At 49.7% G+C, this 22,491-nt stretch overlaps 1 protein-coding gene across 1 annotated transcript; it reads left to right on the top strand.

Annotated features, from left to right (window-relative positions):
* Positions 1–4,303: 4,303 nt before the first annotated feature.
* LOC129339599 (olfactory receptor 11H6-like) lies at positions 4,304–21,721 on the top strand. The gene is made up of 3 exons (XM_054994181.1): positions 4,304–5,230; positions 6,442–6,558; positions 21,617–21,721. Exons 1-3 carry the CDS (start codon positions 4,304–4,306, stop codon positions 21,719–21,721), a joined length of 1,149 nt encoding a protein of 382 aa, XP_054850156.1.
* The last annotated feature ends 770 nt before the right edge of the window (positions 21,722–22,491 follow it).

The raw sequence follows: 22,491 nt of genomic DNA, 5'->3' as shown, positions 1-22,491 counted from the left end.
CAGCTGCAAGAAAGCCTTATGCTTCTTTATACCTGGAACAGGAAGGGAAAGCAAAAGCTCAGCAAGTATGTTCCTCTCCACCTTCCTCTCTCTGCAGATATATATATAATTTGCTTATAATCAGGGCTTTTTTCCTGGGAAAAAGAAGTGGTGGAACTCAGTGGGCTGCCAGCACAGTGGGCATCACCTGAAGGGAGGTGGTGCACCTGGTACCAGATGCATACACGCAAAGTGCATGCACGCTCCCAGCCCACACAATGATGTCACTTTGGGTCCGCTGGAACAAGGGGGGAGTTTTTTAAAGTTTAAACCACCCTCAGTGAAAATGGTCACATGGCCGGTGGCACCGCCCCTGATCTCCAGACAGAGGGGAGTTTAGATCGCCCTCCATGCCATGGAGCGGAGAGCAATCTAAACTCCCCTCTGTCTGGAGATCAGGGGGCAGGGCCACCAGCCATGTGACCATTTTTAAGAGGTGCCGGATCTCCATTCCATCACATTCCTGCTGAAAAAATGCCCTGCTTATAATACAATTTATCATATTATTTTAGGATAAATTGGAAAGCCAAAAAAGAAAATATGTATTTATTTATGTTATTTAGTGTTATAGCATGGAAAGTTGTGACTTTGGTGATGTTCATTTTTTGAACTGTTTAGTTATTTTCCCTTCATCCCTTATGGCCAAAAGCCTGTGCCGTAGTTTCAGTTTCACTTCCTTTTCTCGTTGTTGGCTGTTTGTTTCTACTCAGCAGAGACCAGGAAGGCTCTGCTTTTGTTCTAATAAAAATTTCAATATTCCTGGCATGGTGCACTTATGGAATTATTACATTTAGAGTCCGTCTTTCTTACTGGGACTCGAGGCAAATTTTGGGTTTGACATAGGCTGATTCTGCACACATTGGATCATGCACTTTCAATGCACTTTCTCAATCGTTTAAGGTGGATTTTTTGTTCCACACACACAAAAATCCATTCCAGATGATCTATAAAGAGGGTAGGAAGTGCATTATCCAACATGTCATATAGTCAATTTCAAATACAGTTCAATACATGTGTAATAGTGTATATCTTACATACCAAAAGCCAAATGGTCTTGACCTGCCGATGCTTAAATCCAGAGACTGGAACCATGAATGGACAAGACAGATCTTCCTACATGCCTCAAAAAAGCCCCAGGTTTGTATAAAAATATGAAATCGGATATCAGTGGGTTATCTGTGTGTAAAGTTTCTTCAAGTCACGACTGTCTTGCAGTGACTCCAGGAAGGGGATCTCAAGGCAAATGAGAAGTAAAAGTAAAAAATCCAAAATTATAAAGGGACCCTCTACAGCTTTAAAAAGCGTAGGCACTTGTCTGTATTGCTGACAAACTTACATACACAAAAACTGTGCTTAGGGACTGTACATTTTAGGGTGTTAAACATGGTACACTCCCAAGCAGTTTCGTCTGTGCTGTTGGGATTCCAATAATTTGGAATCCCAAATAATTTTTTTCTGTTTTTGACTCTGTCTCTATCAAAAGGTTTGTTTGGAAGCTGCTGCAGTCTGGAATTGGGCTGTGTGGGGCTATAAATTGCTATTTTATTTGACTCCTACAGTCATTTATGGTCCTGCAACCAAGTCCCATCATCAAGGGCTCCATTGACAAAGACTCTGTAGGTTCATCCTGGGAATACAGTGCAATTACCATTCATAATTTTCTGCTCGACATGACTTGATGTTAAAACAGAACATCATAACATATTTTACAACCTCGAGTTCAGTTCACACATATTCCCATTTTTCCAATTTGTGCATGTAAAGATATCTCGAGCCAAAACAAGGAGTAGGAGAACTCCAAAGATATGTGCGCAGGAAGAAGCATGAAAGATCTTGGGAGTTGATAGTTATCCCAGCTGAGGCACTTACTCCCCAAGGTGATTTGGAAATAGAACCACTTTTCTCAGAAAACTCCCCAAGCAAATTCCCAGATGAAAGCATCAGGAAAAGTCCTTTTAAAAGGTTGTAGTCCTCATATACACAACCCATAATCAACCTGCTTGCAGTCAATTTTCAGTGCAGTCGCTTCTCCGTCCTCTACTGAAATAATATAATAAGTCATTATAGAAGGAATAATATGTGCCCTCTAAATGCGACCAGCTTCTCTAAATCATGGCTATTGCTGGTGCGCGAAGTGATCTTACACTACTGAGGTATGAAGACGTGGGCTCTTCCTAAATGGAAAGGAAGTCTGGAATGTGACTCCCAGAAGGCTCGATTTCCTAAGGTGGCATCTAACAAGATTGGTATGAATTTTTCATGACTTTCTTCTTCCCATTAACAACATTATTCGATACAAGTGAACTAACACTGGCCTTTATTTTAGTTTGTGCCATATAAACAGTGGATGGGCAGAAGGGAAAACCAATCTCTAGCAGATCACTTATTCTTTGCGGGATGAGGAGATTTTTGCAAATAATTCTGGACTAATTTGAATCAGGAAATGGATCCAGGTAGATCCAGGAAAGCACTTCTCACACTTCCATGCAGGGCAGTGTATTTCACACAACCAAATTATGCCAGGAACTGTTCAGAAAACTTAAATATGTATTACTGCTTTATAAATTTAAAATGTCAGTGGGCTGTTGAGGTAATAAAAAAATTACTGAACTCAGCCCAGCCCTTCTATAAGATTTTGATGAAGACTCTTATTTTTTTCTAAGGATCAGTTTTCCTCCAGTTCTGGCTTCCTTCCACAAATTAGCACTGACCTATCCCTTGGCCATAGTTACAAATAGCTCGGTATCAATGGCATCCTCTGGGTGGAAGATCACCCAACTTGTTAAGAGATGATTCAATACAACACCTTCGTTTCCCCATGAACAATGTGATGGTTTTATGTTTCCCATGGAACTGAGTACACAGATTCATTGAGCTGTAAAGTTAGGAAACGGGGTGGCTCCTTCCTCCCAAATTCTAATGCAGCATCCAAACACCTCAAAGTGGAAGTCCTGAGTTCAACTCTCAGCTCATTTATCAGGCCTCTAAGCAGTGGCAGGCAAGCTTCCAAAGACCCTTCCTCACCTTCTGGCAGCTCAGGCTCTAAAGCTGGGAGGAAGATGGACACAGCAGTCTGCCAGCTACCCATTTTCTCTCCTGGCTTCAGGCACACGGATGGAGACGCCAGAGATGAGTAGGACTGGAAGTAAGGCTGGGTGAGCGGTCATGCTGTTGCCGTTTAGACTGAACAGTGGGAGAGAGATGGTAGAGAGAGGGAATGATCGAACATGAGGCAGAAGTCTGGTGTGCAGAGCTTGAACTCCACCTTTCCCATGGACATCCATGTACCCTTGGATCTATGGATCTATGGTGCATGCAGGACCGCATCTCCCAGCAAGTACCAGACAATCTAACAGCAACCAGTTTTCCCATTTGAAGTACAGACTTTTTAAAAAATCTTTTGTTTCCTATACCTTTTCACTTTTCCCAGAGCAGTTTCCTCTTCGCGTAACCGTTACAAAGTGTTTTTCTCCCCTCAAAAGGGTTTTTTTCCTTGCTGAACTGTAGGTGAAGAGTTGCTCCTCAAGGTTTTATTTTGTCTAAGCAGCTTCGTTAAAGCTAACCTGATGTGTTACTGTTTGAGGGGGAAAGAACAGTTGTGAGTTCTTGAGTTCATGTTTGGGTGTAGGTCTCCCTCTCTCTGGGCACATGCCTAAAACACCAGCTGAACACTTGAGGGAAAATTACTTCTGTATGCACACCAGAGCAGCTGACACTCAACCAGGACAATGCTTCCTCTTTGGGGTGACCCCAGAAGCAGAGAAACTAGAGTTCTGTGTTGGTCCAAGAAGGCAAATATTAATACAATTATTTGATGTTCAGTTTACCTAACTTTATTTATATCATGCTCTAAATGCTTTATTTCTAAAAAGCATTTCAAGAGAGCTATTGCACCCTATGTTATACTTTAATTAAGGGGAGAACTGACTTTACTCGGTCAAAAGGAAAATGCATATGTGAGTTTTTAGGCGAGGTAGTTTCCTTAGCTTGTATCTGATTTTTTTTTTTTTACAATGAGTTTGTTCTGTGTTACTTGAATTGGCATCATGTCAGCAGCCATACTGCTTCTTGGCTTCAAGCAGGAAGACGTGAGGAGTTGTTCCAAAGGCTACATGGGGAAAGTGTTTTGTGTTACTAAATACGGATCAGAAACATGGTTGAATCGGATTTCAAACCACAGTGAGGTGGGAGACCTGGAGAAGGATCCTTCTTAACATTTTAGGACAGGCAGACAATGCTTAATTCTGCTATTATCTGGTTCCAGATGGAGCTGGCCAATGGGAGCGCAGTTCAAGAATTCATTTTGCTGGGGTTTGGAGTCGGACAACAAGAACGGTTCCTGCTCCTCATTTTCTTTACCATTCTCTACATGCTCACATTGGCCGAGAACTGCATCATCATTGCATTGGTGGTACTAGACACCCACTTGGCCCGGCTTCCCATGTACATCCTGCTGAGCAACTTCTCCTGGCTGGAGATCTGTTACGTGAGCACCACGGTGCCCCGGATGCTGTTTGACCTGGCTTCCGCTCAAGGGATCATCTCATTCAGGGACTGCTTCCTTCAATTCTACCTCTTATTCTCTTTTGGCACCACTGAAGGCTGCTTCCTCTCAGCCATGGCCTTGGATCGGTACTTGGCCATCTGCCACCCACTACGCTACTCACAAACCATGTCTGTAAATTTTTGCTATGTTCTGGTGGCTGCTTGTTGGGTCCTTGGTTTCATGGCCTTTGTTGTCCCAGTGGTCATGATGTCCAAGCTGTCCTTCTGTGGCTCCAATACCATTGATCATTTTCTGTGTGATACTGGGCCTATTCTGTCCCTGGCCTGTCCGCCATTGGGCATTGCTCCCCGTTTCTTTCAGTTTTCAGTGAATATTTTCCTTTTAGGCAATATTTTCTTTGTTATGCTATCTTATAGTGTTGTAATTCTTACCCTGATGAAACCCTCTTTCAAAGGCAGTCGAAGAAAAGCTTTTTCTACCATTTCTTTCCATCTAGTAGTGGTAACTCTTTTCTATGGCTCTGTTGCAGCAATGTATGTAATTCCAGATGGAGAAAATCAATCAGAAGTCGCAAAGGCCGTAACACTCTTCTACACTTCCATTACACCCTTTTTGAACCCCATGATTTATTGCCTGAGGAATGATCAGGTAAAGGAGGCACTAGGCAGGTTGCAAAGAAGAAAAGTGACATTTCTGGGAAGAAAGACAACTGTTTAAAAAATTATGCAGTCACCTGTAATGAAAGTAAGAAAAGTAACCTTAATTAGTGCGAACAGTGTGCCAACAGGGCTGGATCAGCCCGCTGTTGGGTGCAGGATCCCTCCAGGGCACCTGGTGCCACCCCTGGCAGCTCTTCCTGCCTGTGGCAGCCTGATCTGTCCCCAAGGAGGCCAGAATGGGCCTCTGCTGGTCGCAGGCACCAGCCATAGCACCTGCCCCCCCATCAGAGTGCTGGGGAGAAGCCAATGCCTGGCCCACCTGCCCTGCCCTTTCTCCAGCCTGTTGTATTATTTCCCACAACAGGCTTTGTTACTAGTGTTCAATAAAAATAGATGCATACGTCAGTGCTGTTTGTTTATATTCTCTGGTTATGGATAACTGCAATGCCTGTGCAGATAGATAAATAGAAAGATGTGTGGATATTTTTGTAGGGGATTAGTGACAAACTGCCCTCTTCACTCTCTCCAAGTCTAAATGCTCATGGATTCTGTCTCCTCTTTCTTTTTGTTGTAGAAATGGATCTTATGGGTTTTTTTATTGTATTTGTGGTCCCAAAAATCTGCTTTCAGGCTGTGAGAAAAGGTGAGACATAAAAAAGGAGCTAAATAAGTAAATAAAATACGGGCAGCAATTCCAGTTAAAAATGGCACAGAAGGAGCAGCAGATTTTAGGGGAAAATATCAGAACAAATATCGCACAACCATCGGCTTCCCAGAATCAAGGGATATTTGGCAGTGGCACTAATAACGAACGATCTTACTTCCCAATGTTGTCCCATGCCTGTTATGACAGGTGTGGTTTCAGTGGTGACCAGATTCATGTTAGTGCCATCCATTTGCTCAAAAATAACTGGCGTTTCCAATTCTTTAACAGGAAGTACTAGTCCATTCACTAGGGCTGGTGCAATAATGTCTCTAGAGCAGCCCGAGTCTATAAGAGCTTGCACGCAGATGTGCATTTTTCTATCTGGGTTCACCAATGTTACAGGTATGAAGAGTATGGACCCATGAGGTCTGTTCAGAGTAGGAACTGACTGAGGTTTGATCTGCCATTTGGGTCCTTTTACGACAGATCCATTTCGTTTCCCGAGGTCGGGCTCTCTGGATTCTCCTCCCTGGTTAGAGCTGTTGAATCATAGTCCATAACTTCTTCTAGCTCTAGTCCTCTTTCGGGAGGATTTCTACGAGAAGCCCCTCTACCTCTTGCAGTTCTGGGAGCTGGTGTTGGACGAGGCGGCGCCGGGAAGACTGCGGGGGCTGGATGCCTTAATTGGAGCGGAGTTCTTTGCACAGGCCGGTATGGACATTGCGCCGCAAAGTGACCACTTTGGCCACATTGCAGGCACAATCCTTGTTGCCATCTAGCATCTCTCGCTCCTCGGGTAGCATATCCAGCACCTCTGCCTCCTCTAACAAGTACTGATGTTACCAGAACTGCTCTTTATTATAATGGGGAATTAGCTATAGCAGTCTGTAACTTAAAATTAAGCGCGGATCATAACCTATGTATACGGAGGTCCCGATCCCAGACACTCTAGTGAAAAAGAGGCAGACTACAAATAGGTTCAAACACGTGTATTGTCTAACAATGTGGCGTAAGCCTGAACTTGCACAAGCATACAAGAAACACACAAGATCTAGGAAGCACAGAGTATGAAATACAGAGACGTTCGCATTAGCTGGTTCCCAACGATGATAGGGGGAATACTCACTTATCCTGAAGCGAAGCAGAGACACAGCAGTGAGGGTGGCCCAATGCCAGCACTGGGACCACAGACGGACAGCGAGGGGTTCTGGATAGGATGGCACGCGCGCCATGCGGTCTGAGAGGCCGGCTTAAATACCCCAAAACGTACCCTGGGGCTGGTGCTGTACTTGGTGGTTCTCACAGATTAAAACAAAGGGTCTAATGGGCTACTGAATGGCTTAGATGGGCCACTTTAGTAATCAGATTGTGATAAGTGACACCTCAGGAAGAGGGGACAAAAGAGGGAGGGGGAAATCCAAGTGGGCTGAAAGGATGTTCCAGCGGACAGGGCTTGTCCTGATGTCATCAGCTCTGGAATGCGGAGGTTTCTTTGAGATGCATTCTCTAAGTGCTTGGGATGGTCGGCACTTAGTTCCTTCTCCGGGGCGGCTCCTAAGATATGCAGAGCGGGGCGAGGTACTCTCGCTGCGGACGTGGTGTGCCCGCTTCGCCGAAATGGCTTCCCAAAGCAGTCTTCTTCCCAGGGTCTTCTGGCTGCCTGAGAACATGGATGCCGGCTGGGCATAGCTGGGGCTGGTTTGCAGGTAGCGAGGGCAAGCTCGGGGACCGGCCCGCGGGAGGCTCCAGGCGGGAACTGACCAGGGAGCGCCTAGCCAGGCTCGCTGGAGGTTTCCCCGGCAGGCACCCGGCTGCTAGCAGCGGCTTGGGCCCATATGAGGCAGGCTTCCATGGAGGCAGGGGGAACAACACTTAAAACACAGTCCAAAGCAGGGAACAGGCACGGTCCGTGGCAGATGGCAATGCAGGCACGGGGCATACTTGTAACACAGTCCAAACATACACTGGGAAATCCAGATACAGGTCAGGGCAGGGTTGCCCAGAAAAAGAGTCCTTTGTGCAGTTAACCAAACATGGAGTCAGTAAACTACACAGTCTGTTGTAGCAGCAGGGTAATCAAACAGCAGGCAGGAAACTGACACGTGTATCAGAACACACACGTGCAGGGCAATCTTCGGTGTAGTAGTAAAACAGTAATGCAGGAAACTTTAACACAGTTCATAGCAGGCTTTAAAGCAGGAGAGGGGGCCTACTTGGCAACAATTCCCCCCCTCGGAGACCCCGTGACGTCAGGCACGCGGGTTTCCGAACTTGACTTCAAAGGCGAGGTGGTCGGCAATGTCCGGTGGTCGAGCTTCGAGCGGAAAAGGAGTGGGAAGGGAAGGGAGAGGAGGCGTCACTCAAAAATTTAGTTTGGAGAACCACCTAACCAAATAAGTGCAATTTAGATCAGCCAATGGGCTGCAGGTCTCTGGGTTCACACCAGGGGGTGTGCTAAGTGCAATCGTCAGAATAAATAGTAATAATTCATAGCAATAGTAATTCATAGTGATATAGGCAGCAATGAGCAATTCATGTATACAAGCGGCAATAATTCATATCTGTGTACATTGATCAATTCATACATGGGAATACTTCATACGCAATTCATGATGGGTTAAAAGTACTAAAAACCATGAGCAATTCATATACATGGATTAATTCATAGGCATAGAATTAAAAGCAAAGGCAATTCATGGATACAATTCATGAATGTAAGAATAAAAGCAAGCTCCTTCATAGGAGGTTAAAAGCAGAATTCATAGGTGAGGGAATAATTCATATAGGAAAGTGCAAGTCAGGCATAGACCAATTCATAGAGGGTAGAGCAATTCATAAATGGTTAAAATCATAAATACATATATATATGATTAAAAGCAATAAACCAGGAAGTTAAAACCAACTCATAGATAAAAGCAGCAATGGTAAAAGCAAGTGCGGGGAAACAATTCATGAGGGGTAAGCGGCGGAGGGGCTCATAGGGGGCAGAAAAATAAACTTTGCCATTAAAAGGCTAACTCATGCAGCCAGATTAAAACCAAATTCATAGAGTCTAAAATCAGGAATAACATAACCTTTAAAAAGGGACCATTCAGGAGTGGTCCCGGTTAAAACCAAATTCATAAAATGATAAATAGGCTAAAATCACTTCGGCGGAGGGAGTCAGGTTAAAAAGGCAATCCATAAGGTTAAAATCAAATTCATAGGAAAGAAAAAATTGATAGGGGATGATTAAAAGATCCCAGTTCATGGGAAGATCATGGGCGCACTTGCAGTAGATAAAGGGAGGGACTAGTTCGGGGCTAAATTCATGGGAGTAAAATTCATAAAAGCAATGGCATGAAATTCATAGGAACCTTAAAACAATAGAGCAGCAAAGATCACAGGCGGCTCAGTCCGCAGTACAGCTGCTGGACTGGGTTGCATATATACAGGAACAAGCAAACTTAGTCCATGTGTTCCAAAACACACTTCCACCCCCCCTTGCTGTCTGCGTCAATCCGCAGAGCAGGGTCGGCTGGCGGCAAGAAGAGCTTCAGGCACACGGTTCTAGTCCTCATGGAGGTGGCGCTTGGAGACGGGCCGTGGGCTGGGAGGCAGAGTAATATGTCCCCCCCTAGTCCACAAGAGGGCCTTGGAGCGGTGTCCAGCAGCAAAGCGTCCATGGGGCCGGTCCAGGATCCGTACACATAATAACACATAAGCATAGTTCATAACAGCACAAGCAATAAAATAAACAAGGGCTAAAAATAGGGCGCCAAGAACAACCACTAAGGCAGAAGGAGGTCGGGGTTATAGTGATCCAAGCGGTAAGACAGCTGGAGTTGCTGGAGCTGTCGGCGGCTCCAACAGCCCAAATAAAGCAGTGAGGCACATAACAAAACTTGAAAGGCCAAAATAACAACGATCGGGTGCAAAGCCAAATTGTAAATTCCAGTGGCAGTGGGGCTCCAGCCAAAGAGGGTCTCCCAGCACGAATGCTCACCGGTGGTCTTAATCCGCTGGGCAAGATCCAAAATCTCCTTTCCGTTGTGGGACACAACCAAAGCAGTGGTGTCCCCGTCCCTCTGGATGCTCTGGAGGGTGCGGTGGAGCTGTGGGTGGGTCAGGAGCTCGTGGAGCAGCTCCAGACCGATGCCAAGGGAGACTGGCTTCACATAGCGATAGATGGAGGGTGCCACCAGGATCTCTTCTTGGGTCCAGACCGGTACCGTGTAGGTGAAGTCGCAGGCTGCCACCGAAGACAGGTTGCAAAAGCAGCGATTGACTCCCGGGATCACGGGCTTGAGCTGGAACGAGTTCAGGACCACAAAGTCGCAGGCCGTTCGCACGCAGGCACATCCTTTCCCAAGGTAGACCACAGCGGAGCTGTTCTCTTGGACGACCTCAAAAGAGCACTCGTTGAGGGTGTTGACTTGCGGGGCTACACAGGGATGATGCGGTGCAAAGGCTTGGTCTTGGCAAATGAAGCCGGTCTGGTCTCGATGCTGGCACCCTTGGAGGCTGATGAGCTGCCATCCGGTCAGGGTGGCGAGCGTAGAGGACCTCGGTGTCGCTGACTTGGAGTCCCAGAGGCACGACTGGGTACACGTGGAATGACTCGTGCGCACTGGCCGTTAATAAAAATAGTTTAAGCTCCTAGGTGGTCGGTGAGAATGAGGAATTTACAAGAGACCACCAGGATTCAAGCTCCAGTTCTATGGGTGACAATTTGGGCATAATCAATCTTTTAATTTCCAGGGGCAAGTGCCCGTCCGTGGCTTGCCGAATTAGCCCCATGGCCACAGCCTGATTTAATTGTTGGGCTTGCATACATGCCATGGCTATTGACACGTTGCGTTCAAAAGACTGTGTTCCTTTGAGCAGCAGAGAAAAATCTCTTTCAATTTGACTCTCCCAGTTAACTAAAATGGAGCTGATCTCATGTTGCCCATTCGAAATGGAATTTAGGGACTGCACCACCGGTTTACCTAAGTCGGAGATGCTAGTCGTGACATGGGCAAACTTATTAGCGAGAGTCTCAATGTTGACCGAATCCATGACTGCTAAGCCTCCGGCTGCAGGAGCAGTCCAGTCGGCGATGCTTCGTCTGGCACGCGAGAGAGAGGGGGAGGGATCGATCCACAGTTGTAGCCATGCATTCCAACCCTTGCTACCGGCCTCCAGATAGGGAGCGCACTGCGGCAGCCTCTGGGTTACATTTAGCTCAGCTAAGTCTATGCGGATCTCTTTTAAAGACATTTGCGGGCGGACTAGAACTCTCTCTCGAATGTCAGTTTTCAAAACATGGGAGCCCACTATATGCGTGCCGCCTTGGCTTAATTGTTCATTGCTAGCAATCAAAGGGTCAATTTGGATGCTGTGGGTCTCCTGGGTCCAGATCAGCAGGGAATAATTGCCTGGTTCATGAGTCAAGTTTACAAAGAGCAGCCCAAGCCGGTGAAATTTCTCTACTAGGGGCTTGGTTTGGCATTCGGGCGTCTGTTGACCCAGTATCCAATCGGGTGGGCCGTGTTTGGCTAGGTCTTCCTCTTTTACAATCCAGGTCAGGTTCTCCCAGCATTCTATAGCAAAGGAGAGAGCTGTGCCTGAAGGGGGCGTGATAATGACTGATGCAGACTCAGTGGTAGTAGTGCCTAGTAGGATGGTCATTCTAAAGGGGTCTCCTGCCTTCCATACTGCGGCCGACACTAAAATAACTTCACAGTATGGTCCGAAAGCCTCAGTGACAAATGGCGAGGTTTCGAAGTTGGCAGGGGTGGTATATTTGTCTACCACCGGGACTGCGGTGGGGGCTGGCCTGATGCGGGGAAGGAACATACATGGGATCGGAGCGAGTGGTGACACTGTGTCAGTAGGTGAATAGCATACTAATTCTTGGGACATGGTTTTCACTCCCACACATAAAATAACAAGCTCTGGGGGTCGGATCCACTGCTCTTCGCAGCTGCGGAAGTTAGTGCGATCCGTGGGGGTGGTCATGTTAATCTGCTGCACAACCTTGCAGACCATCATTTCGTTCCCTGCCAGGGTATTGATGCATCTCCAGTGGGGGTAGGGCATTAATTTGGACGGGCGTCCCTCTGTTAGGGTGCCTGCCAGCACGAGCAAACACAGAGTAGCCAGGTGCCTCATCTCCTGGCCTTCCTTTTCCTTTCTGTAGTGAAAAATATCCTGGGGAGACCTGCGGATATAAGTACAGGCTCCCTGAGTTTGTTGCAGCAAAATAAATGAAGTGAAGCAAGGGAAAAAGGGAGGGTGTTTTTCTGCCAGCACAGTATGTTAAGCGGGGTTCGAACGAGAAGTCCCAGGGGCACTAAGCGAGCCTTCCAGCTTGTTGCTCTGGGGAACTCCTGTGCGGGGGCTTCTTCCTATAGCATGTATATTTCAAGGGGGAACGTCTTTGCGTCGAGCAAGGGTTGGCTGTGCGTTAGGCGGGATTATGCAAACTCGCCCCAGGGGTCCCTGGGTGCCTAGACTATGTGGCCTTCAGGTGCCCCTTGCTCGGCGGCGGGCTATTTTTATTTTGCGGGCTGAGAGCTATCGGTCCAGCTCGGCCTGGCCTTGCTGTTTTGAAAGGAAAAAAACTAGAGAGCGGTTTCCATTAACTATAAGGGTTGCTGCAGACGGGGGCCCTCGCTTTAATTTTCAAAAATAGGCCTTCGTCATATATTTGCAGGACAACCAACCCTTGGAGGGACTCCCTCGGGAGGCCCCATTTTCTGGTTTAAAAAAGGTACAGGTACACCGGGCAAAAAGAAAAATATACTGAGCAAGAGAAAAATGCACTGAGCAAAAAGAAAAACACACGGAGCAAGAAGCATACAGGTCTGGGGTGCTTTTAGGTTGCCCTTACTTGGGGTGCCTGGCAGGGCTTCATTATATCTTCAATATGTCTCCCCCCCTTCTTTTCCCTTATACGGTACGGGCAAGGGAAAAGATATCAGTACGTGGGGCGAGCGGCTGCTGGCAGAAATGGCCAAAGTGGAGCCGAAGGTGCTCGGCAGCGTTTATCGAAAAGCGGCGGAGGCGGCCGAGATCTGCCGGCACCACTGGGTCTGGGTTATTCGGGGGTCATCTTGGTGTGGGGGATCCTGGCTATGTAAATGAGGCACGCTGCCCCTTGTGCGTAGCGAACGCACCCCAATAACATATTCCAGAGGGTACATATTTACAAAATACTGGCGGGTCTTTTACTTTTGCACTAAAGCGTACTAGATGGTGGCGCCGTATAGCAACTCACCATGACGAATATGAACATTAGTAAAAGAGGGATGTTGGGCTATCTGGGGGTTCTTTTCCAGGGGAGGCACGGCCCTCAAAGCCAAAGCCGACCATCATGCGAAAGCGTGGGTCTGGCAGGTGAGACCCCGAATCTACGTAGATGCGGGATCTTCACCAGCACGGCGGGTGAAATGTTTTCAAACAAAGAAATCACCTTATTTGGTGGTTTCAACGTTGGAAGACTGCATTCACTTTTGGGCTAAAGCCTCTCCAAACACTTTCACACACAGCAAATCTCTTTTGCCTGTGCAATTTTTTTCCGAACATGCGGCTTACAATCCAATTAAGAATCACTCTCGGTGGTGGTCCTATTTGGCTTTGATTGCCGTGTTTCCCCCTAGGGTCCCAACTGTGGGGCCCGCCTAATGAAGTTAAAGAATAGAACTGAAAAAAACTTTTGACATTCACATCTACATCTACATATTCTGCTGTTTCTTTTATACTAAGGCTACAAAAGTCTGGTCTAAGGGGACACAGGGTATCTCTGGCCCAGGGTGAAGGGACTTCTGGCGAATCACTGGGCAGAGGGGGGCTGGGCTGGCGGCTGTTCCCCCAGGATCGTACACAGGCGGGGCGGTTTGGAGCGGCTTCCCTTTCCATTCCTTTAATTGAGAGGCATGAAAGTATTTTAGCCAAGTGCCTCCTGTCTTCCTCTGGATGGCTACCTGATAGACGGCTGGAGAGACTCTTTTCGTGATTGGGACGGGGCCTTGCCATTTGGCGGCTAGTGAGTGTGCCTTCTGTGAGAACTTTCTATATAAAACGAGCTGTCCTTCCTCCCACTGCCTGGGGTTCCTGACCCATCCTAGTTTGCGGTCCATATCCTTCTGAGCTGTGCCTAACTTCTGGGCCACTTGCATGTGGACGGCGTGTATGGATGAGATGAGGTCCTGAACCCAGGCGTCATTAATTACTACGGGCTGCATATCAGAAGGGAGCTGCGTGTCTAGCCAGAAGGCTTCTGGGAGCTGCATTTTCCGTCCTGTCATGACTAGGGGTGTGCAAGCCAAAAATTTTCGGCTATAGCCGAAAGTAGAAAGCCGAAAGAAGATTCTCTATCGTTAAAGCCGAAAGCCGAAACAAGAATCTCTTTCGGCTTTCGACTTTCGGGATTCTTTCGGCATTATTTCGGCATTCTTTCGGCTTTTTTCTATGGGAAAATGCCTCCGTCTTCCAGGACGCCTGGAGGAGGCATTTTCCCACCGAATAAGCCCAAAATTGGTGGGGACCTTCCTCTAACCCTTCTCTAACAACCACCCAAGTTTCAGACAGATTGGACTTTGGGGGGCCATGTTATGGCCCCCCAAAGCAGGTCCCCCCATCCTCCCATAAGAAAGCGAAGGAGCAGCATATTGTTAGCATGCTGCTGCTCATCTTTCTTCATTATTTCCTATGGGGAAAAAATGAAGAGGCAGGCTTCCTTTGCCAGGGGTGGCATTTTGCATGCAAAATGCCCCCTTACCCTCAGGGGCCCTTCTCCCACCCCTCCTCCCACCCCCCACCAAGGCTCAGCCTGCTCCCACTTGGGGGGGCCATTTCATGGCCTCCCCAAGTAGGTGCTCTTTTCTCTACCACTGACAGCTGGGGGAGGCTTGTGTTGCCAGGGGTGGCATTTTGCATGCAAAATGCCCCCCAGCCCTCTGGGGCCCTTCTCCCACCCTTCCTCCCACCCCCCACCAAGGCTCAGACTGCTCCCACTTGGGGGGGGGCATTTCATGGCCTCCCCAAGTAGGTCCTCTCAGCCCCTAAAGTCCACCCCTTACAGCCCCACACAAACCCAATTCCCCCCAGCTGCCACACACAGACCCAAATCCCCACATTAGCCCCTCACAGACCCAAATCCACCCCCACCTGCCCCACACCCATAACCCCAGGAACAGGCTGGCAAAGGCCAGCCCTCTCCCTTTGTTCCCTATGCTGGGAACTTCTAAACTCTCTTTCCCTGGGCAATTCTGCACAGCCCAGGGGTGCCACAATGGTGGGCACACTTCTGAGTGCCAGCTGGTCCCTGTGAAAGAGCACCTGAACCACAGACACCCTCCCTCAAATTCCCCCACCACCTACAGAGATGGCTGGCCAGCCAGCCCCATTGTTCCCTATGATGGGAACCAACTGCACAACAAAGAATAAAACAAGAACAACACAAAATAAAGTTTTAAAAAAATTATTTTCTCCCTTCCAAAGTACAAGTAGGCAAAGCATTATGACACATTACACCAGCAGTCCCCCACACAGAAAAATTAAAACAAAACTCACTTAACATCAGAGAATCACAAAACACGATTCCTGTCAAAAACACTTTATTTCTTGAACAGCTTTAGGTTACACAGCAGGGGGGAACACCAAAGGGCATGGCAGCACTATCTTACACAAAAATAACACAACTCACTTAACATCAGAGAATCACAAAAGCACAATTCCTGTCAAAAACACTTTATTTCTTGAACAGCTTTAGGCTACACAGCAGGGGGGGAACACCAAAGGGCATGGAAGCAGTATCTTACACAAAAATAACACAACTCACTTCACATTAAAGAATCACCCCAAAAAATTGCTGTCAAAAGCACTTTATTTCTGTAACTGCTTTAGGTTACACAGTAGGAAGGCACCACAGAGAAGGAAATCAGTGTACTACACAAAAATAACACAACTCACTTCACATCAGAGAATCACACAAACACAATTGCTGTCAAAAACGGTGAAGTGGGTTGTATTATTTTTTGTAGTACATTGCTATCATGTCCTGTTGTGCCCTCCTACTGTGTAACCTAAAGCTGTTCAAGAAATAAAGTGTTTTTGACAGGAATTGTGCTTTTGTGATTCTCTGATGTTAAGTGAGTTGTGTTATTTTTTTGTAAGATAGTGCTGCCATGCCCTTTGGTGTTCCCCCCTGCTGTGTAACCTAAAGCTGTTCAAGAAATAAAGTGTTTTTGACAGGAATTGTGCTTTGTGATTCTCTGATGTTAAGTGAGTTTTGTTTTAATTTTTCTGTGTGGGGGACTGCTGGTGTAATGTGTCATAATGCTTTGCCTACTTGTACTTTGGAAGGGAGAAAAAAAATTTAAAACTTTATTTTGTGTTGCTCTTGTTTTATTCTTTGTTGTGCAGTTGGTTCCCATCATAGGGAACAATGGGGCTGGCTGGCCAGCCATCTCTGTAGGTGGTGGGGGAATTTGAGGGAGGGTGTCTGTGGTTCAGGTGCTCTTTCACAGGGACCAGCTGGCACTCAGAAGTGTGCCCACCATTGTGGCACCCCTGGGCTGTGCAGAATTGCCCAGGGAAAGAGAGTTTAGAAGTTCCCAGCATAGGGAACAAAGGGAGAGGGCTGGCCTTTGCCAGCCTGTTCCTGGGGTTATGGGTGTGGGGCAGGTGGGGGTGGATTTGGGTCTGTGAGGGGCTAATGTGGGGATTTGGGTCTGTGTGTGGCAGCTGGGGGGGAATTGGGTTTGTGTGGGGCTGTAAGGGGTGGACTTTAGGGGCTGAGAGGACCTACTTGGGGAGGCCATGAAATGCCCCCCCCAAGTGGGAGCAGTCTGAGCCTTGGTGGGGGGTGGGAGGAAGGGTGGGAGAAGGGCCCCAGAGGGCTGGGGGGCATTTTGCATGCAAAATGCCACCCCTGGCAAGACAAGCCTTCCCCAGCTGTCAGTGGTAGAGAAAAGAGCACCTACTTGGGGAGGCCATGAAATGGCCCCCTCAAGTGGGAGCAGTCTGAGCCTGGGTGGGGGGTGGGGGGAAGGGTGGGAGAAGGGCCCCTGAGGGCTTGGGGGCATTTTGCATGCAAAATGCCACCCCTGGCAACACAAGCCTCCCCCAGCTGTCAGTGGTAGAGATTAGAGCACCTACTTGGGGAGGCCATGAAATGGCCCCCCCAAGTGGGAGCAGGCTGAGCCTTGGTGGGGGGTGGGAGGAGGGGTGGGAGAAGGGCCCCTGAGGGTGAGGGGGCATTTTGCATGCAAAATGCCACCCCTTGCAAAGGAAGCCTGCCTCTTCATTTTTTCCCCATAGGAAATAATGAAGAAAGATGAGCAGCAGCATGCTAACAATATGCTGCTCCTTCGCTTTCTTATGGGAGGATGGGGGGACCTGCTTTGGGGGGCTATAACATGGCCCCCCAAAGTCCAATCTGTCTGAAACTTGGGTGGTTGTTAGAGAAGGGTTAGAGGAAGGTCCCCACCAATTTTGGGCTTATTCGGTGGGAAAATGCCTCCCCCAGACGTCCGGGAAGACGGAGGCATTTTCCCATTGAAAAGCCGAAAGAAAGCCGAAAGAATCCCAAAACGTTTCGGCTTTTTTCTTTCGGCTACCCGAAACGTTTCGGCATTCCCCGAAACGTTTCGGCATTCCCCGAAAGAAGCCGAAACACTTTTGTTTCGGCATTCTTTCAGCATTCTGAATGCCGAAACGCACATCCCTAGTCATGACCATATGGGGCGTGAGCCCGTGAACTGCGGTGGTGCCTCTGATGGCCATTAGAATTATAGGGAGTTTTTCATCCCAGTCTCTCCCGGAGGAGCGAACCATCTTGCGGAGAGCCTCCTTGAGGGTCCGGTTGGTTCTTTCTATGGCGCCGGAAGCCTGGGGATGGCCGGCTATGTGAAAGCGTTGTTGGATGCCTAACGCCTTGCAAAGTTCCTGGGTTACTTCTCCAATGAAGTGTGAGCCCAAATCGGAATCCATGACTCGTACAGTGCCCCATCTCGAAAACACATTATTGAACAGTAGTTTGGCCGTGGTGGCTGCAGTGTTATGCTTACACGGGAATGCCTCGACCCATTTACTAAAGGGATCTATGACAGTGAGACAGTAGCGATTGCCGCGGGGAGTGGGAGGAAGGGGACCGATAAAGTCAATCTGTATACGAGCCCAGGGTCCATCAATTCTCTGATGCTGGAGGGGAGCTCTAGGTCCAGTCGGGTCTGCATTGACCATAGCACAAGACAGACAGTTGTCCACCCATTGTGCTACTTCGGTACGCATGCTAGGCCACCAACCAACCTCTTTGACCCTCTCCAGAGTCAGATCCTTGCCTCGGTGTCCCTGCTCATGGACAAACTGAATCAGGTCGGCCCTGACTTCCAGTGGCACTACCCAGTGGCATTCACCGGCTGCATCTACTGCCCAAACTATGCCTTCCTCTTCTCGGATCATTAGTCTTCCTGTCTGATCTCTTCCTGCGGCTAGGAGGTCAGCTACTTCTGGGTCAGATATCTGCAGTTGTGCTAGGTCCAGTGTTCCTGCGATTCCCTGAGCCTGGCTGCGGGCTTGTGCCCGGGTGGTGACAGGGTGGAGGGGACAATCGGTGGCTGGCTCCGGTAAGGGAGCATTTTCTGTGGCGGCTGCCTTGGCTGCGAGGTCTGCCTGGTCATTCCAATAAGCGGTCTCTGAGTTTGTCTTTTGGTGTCCTTTGACATGGGTAACCTGTGTTGGGCCTGTGCGGGACTGAAGGAGCGCGGCTACTTGCTGCCATAGCTGTAGGTGGGCTACGGGTTTCCCATCACTAGCTCTCCACCCCTGATTCTGCCACACCGGGAGCCAGACCGTGGCGGCTTTGGCCGTCCAATCCGAGTCTGTGTAAATGGCAAGTGGGCTTTCTGGGGGCTCAAACTCAAGCACTGCCAGAAGCGCTTGCACCTCAGCCGCTTGGCTGGAATGGGGGCGGGCTGGACCCTTTAGAGTGCATGCGTCGCTCACTCGCACAGCGCCGTAGCCTGTCCGAGGGGAGCCTCCAACGTGAAAGGAGGAGCCGTCGCAGAACCAGCATGTGAAGCCGTTCAGTCGGGCTTCCTCTAGCAGGACTCCCCAAGTGACTGGCCAAACAACTTGCGGTGGCGGGTCCAGGGGGCACTCGTGCTCGGTCCCGGTTACTAACAGGCCATAGGGAGCTGGTGGCTCAGTGGTTTCCTTTTTAAATTCTACTCCACGGTTAACCAGGGCCAGGGTCCACTGTGCTGTGCGGGCGTTTGAGACTTGTCCATCTTGTATTTTTCCAGACAGAATATATTTGAGGGGCGTGTGGGTGGTCTGGACTATCGTGCGCGAGCCACCTATAATAAATTCCCAATGGGTCAGACTCCAAACTATTGCAAGGCAAGTCTTTTCGCATGGGCTGAACTTGGTCTCTACTGAAGTTAGGTTACGAGAGGCGTAGGCTACTACTCTAGCGGCTCCCGCTTGTTGCTGGGTGAGCGTGGCTCCTATGCTCTTGTCTGACACGGCTAGCTGAATAAAGAATGGCTGGGTGACATCTGGATGGGCTAGAGCCGGGGCTGCGGCCAGGCTGCGCTTCAGTTCTGCTAAGGCTGTCTGTTGATCCGGTCCCCACTCCCAGGGAGTGTTCTTCTTAAGGAGAGCATAAAGGGGGCGAGCCTTGTCTGCAAAGGACTCGATGAAGTCTCGGGAAAAGTTAAAAGTTCCTAGAAGGGCTCTGAGGGAGGGGACATCAGTGGGTGCAGGCAGCTTGGAAATGACCTCCATTCGCTGGGCGTCCGGGGTGCGACCCTCGGGTCCCAGGGTCAGACCCAGGTACTTGACGCTGGTCTGAACCAATTGAGCCTTTTCCCTGCTTGCCTTGAACCCAGTTTCGCGGAGGAGTTCCAGGACTTCCCTGGTGATTTGGCGGGCTAGTTCTTCCGTAGGGGCGTGGACTAAAATGTCATCCACGTAGCTCAGAACGTGGGGCCTCGAGGAAGGTTGGAGGCGTTCCCACATCTGAACCACATGGGCGTGACAAATGCTAGGGCTGGAGTGGAATCCCTGGGGTGTCCGTTTGAATGCGTATTGCTGGCCGCGGAAAGTGAACGCGAACTTGTACCAGCAAGACTCATGCAACCGGATGGAGTGGAAAGCGTTGGCCAGGTCTATGACCGAGTAGAACCGGGACCCAGCGGCAATGGCCGTCAGGATCTCGTTGTACTTGGCCACAACCGGGGCAACTGGAGGGGTGGTGGCATTCAGGGCACGGAAGTCGACCGTCATTCTCCAGGTCACTCCATCTGCTTTCAGTACTGGCCACAATGGGGCGTTGCAGATGGACTGCATCAGGAGTATGACGTCCCACTCAAGGAGTCCTTCTATGGTCTTGGCTATCCCTGCCTCGGCCTCGGCTGGGTACTTGTACTGTCTTTGGGGAGGGGGGTCCTTTCCTTCAATCAGGACGCAGGCGTCCTTCACTATCCCACACTCGGCCTTATCTGTCACCCAAACTTCGGGAAAGTCCTGAACCCAGGGGTCTCCTGTGATGGGGGCGAGAGGAAGGGGGGCCTTAAGGGCTGCACATCGATGGACTGCATTGACAAAGTCTGGGCCTCCCGGGATGCGCCACAGGAGCCCGTTTGCTAAGTCAATGGTCAGTCCCTCGGCTCGGAAGAACGGCATACCCAAAAGTCCATCATCTTCTCCCCGGTTTGCGCATGCCGAAATCCTGGTGGCCAGGTTCCCAACGGAGAGGGGGATATCCTGCCAGACCGGGGATTCTTGCATGCCGCCTCCGAAACCGGCGAGCTGCATGGTAGTAGAGGTCTGAGTTCCCTTTGTGACTAAGGTGGGCCGGAGTATATTAAGTGAAGCTCCGGTATCTATGAGGAGGGTGGCAGGCTTCTTCTTTTCCCCGGGAGTCCCAATCCCTGCCTTCACTGTCGGTCTCCCCCATGTGTCCGGCTTTAGTTTGGCAACTATGCCCACGGAAGGAGACTGGGACTCGGGGCGACCCTATTCTGATCCTGCGCCCTGGTCTGTGAAAGTGGCACTTCCTCTGAAGGGGTTGTTGGGGCTCGGGCGTTCCCGGACCGCAGCTATCGGGGGACTCGAGAAGGTAGGGTCTGGCGGTAAAGGGGGCGCCGACGGGGGTACTGGGGGCTGCTGCTGGTCTTCCCACTCCATGATCGCCTTCATCAGAACGGACGTGGGCTTCCCATCAAATAGCTCCATGTTCGCTCCAATGTTTTTGAGGCGCATCCAAAGTTCCCAACGGAGGGAGTCCCTGGACTGGGGCGTGCTGCCGCGGTCCCGGTAGCCCTCGTGGTCGCCCTGTGATGCTCCCCAAGCGTTAGACTGATCTGGAGGTGGGTAGACCTGATGGTTGTACGGGTGCGATGCTCGAGAGTGAGAAGGGGCTAGGGGCGCATCCTGCGATCGGGGCTCGTGGGGTCCCTGCTGGGAGGAGGAACCATAACTCGGGGTGGGTGCAAAGGAAACTCCCGAGCGGTAGTCCCTTGGCCCTCTCCCCCGGTTGAAACTGCTACTCCTTCCCCTCAGGATTCCTCCCCTTGCCTCCGAGTACGAGTTGCGTCCCGGCGGTCGGTACTGGGAGTGGGGGCCATGGTTGGCATAAGTGACTGCACTTATCGGCTCGCTCTCCTTCCTACGGGAGGCCGGGGACTTCGCATGGCGGATGGCGCCGGTTTCTCGCAACAGGCCGGCAATGCTCCTGATGCGAGCTTCCAGGTCTCCCCATGAGATGCTCCCGGGCTCTACTCCTGCCAGGGCCAGGCGAGTGGTGCTATTGAGACCATCGATAACAGCTCTTCTGAACTCCAGCTCATCGAAGTCGGGGACATCGCTGGCGTCCAAATCTACTTCGTCTGCTAGCTCAGCAAGAAGCTGCTTTCGTGCTAAATATGCCTCTGGGTCCTCTCCGGGTTTTTGAGACTCTGCAATGTACAGAGCCTTCAAACTCTTAGTGGGCCATAGGAATGCGCACAACTCTTTGATGGACCCATACTGACTGCGGGTGGCTAACTTTCGATTAGAAACGTAAGCATTAAGGGCTGTGACTATTTCGGGGCTGGCGCCAGTTGGGCCACATCGGAACCACTAGCGGAGGGCTGGGAGGTGGTCACATGGGTGAACCACTGGATAGCCGTGTCTCGGTTTAGGGGTCCCATACGATCTGCTATGGCTTGGAGCTCATCGGGCCTCCAATTGCGAGTCTCCTTAACGACCCGGTCTGTCTTTCTGCCGTCCTCGTCCATGGATACAATTTCTTTGGTAGCTATCGGATGGAGGGGCTGTGGAGCTTCCTCGGGCTGAGACGGAGAGGATGACCAGTTGTCGGTACTACCTTCGGGGAGGGCCAAGAGGGCTGCGGGATGCACGGCGGAGATTACGGCCTGCTGCATCCCCAGGTGCTGCTTTAGGGCCTCTAGCTCCCTCTTACAAGCGGAGTGGTCTGCTGCGGCTATCTTTGCAACTTTCTGCTCTGCCATGAACTGGGCAGCATGGGTTAATTTTGCAATTTTCTCCTGACCTTCAATTACTGCATGCTCAGCCATATCGGCACGAGCGGTGGCTACTTCAGCCTTGTGCTGGGCATCTTGGAGGGCAGTGGTTATTCCCTGCTTCTCCAGCATGAAATTAAC

This window comes from Eublepharis macularius, chromosome 12 (genome assembly GCF_028583425.1).
Source record: "Eublepharis macularius isolate TG4126 chromosome 12, MPM_Emac_v1.0, whole genome shotgun sequence".
Classification (NCBI taxonomy): Eukaryota; Metazoa; Chordata; class Lepidosauria; order Squamata; family Eublepharidae; genus Eublepharis; species Eublepharis macularius.
Note: the sequence above shows the minus strand (reverse complement) of the source record. Positions and strands in the feature narration are given on the sequence as shown.

What these genes read in the sequence shown, in the direction of transcription:
- LOC129339599 (XM_054994181.1), top strand. Translation starts at nt 4,304, where the DNA reads ATGGAGCTGGCCAATGGGAGCGCAGTTCAAGAATTCATTTTGCTGGGG. An exon ending in GCAGGTTGCAAAGAAGAAAA is followed by an intron (nt 5,231 to 6,441) that starts GTGACATTTCTG and finishes CTCTTTCGGGAG; the next exon opens with GATTTCTACGAGAAGCCCCT. An exon ending in GAGCGGAGTTCTTTGCACAG is followed by an intron (nt 6,559 to 21,616) that starts GCCGGTATGGAC and finishes TACTCCTGCCAG; the next exon opens with GGCCAGGCGAGTGGTGCTAT.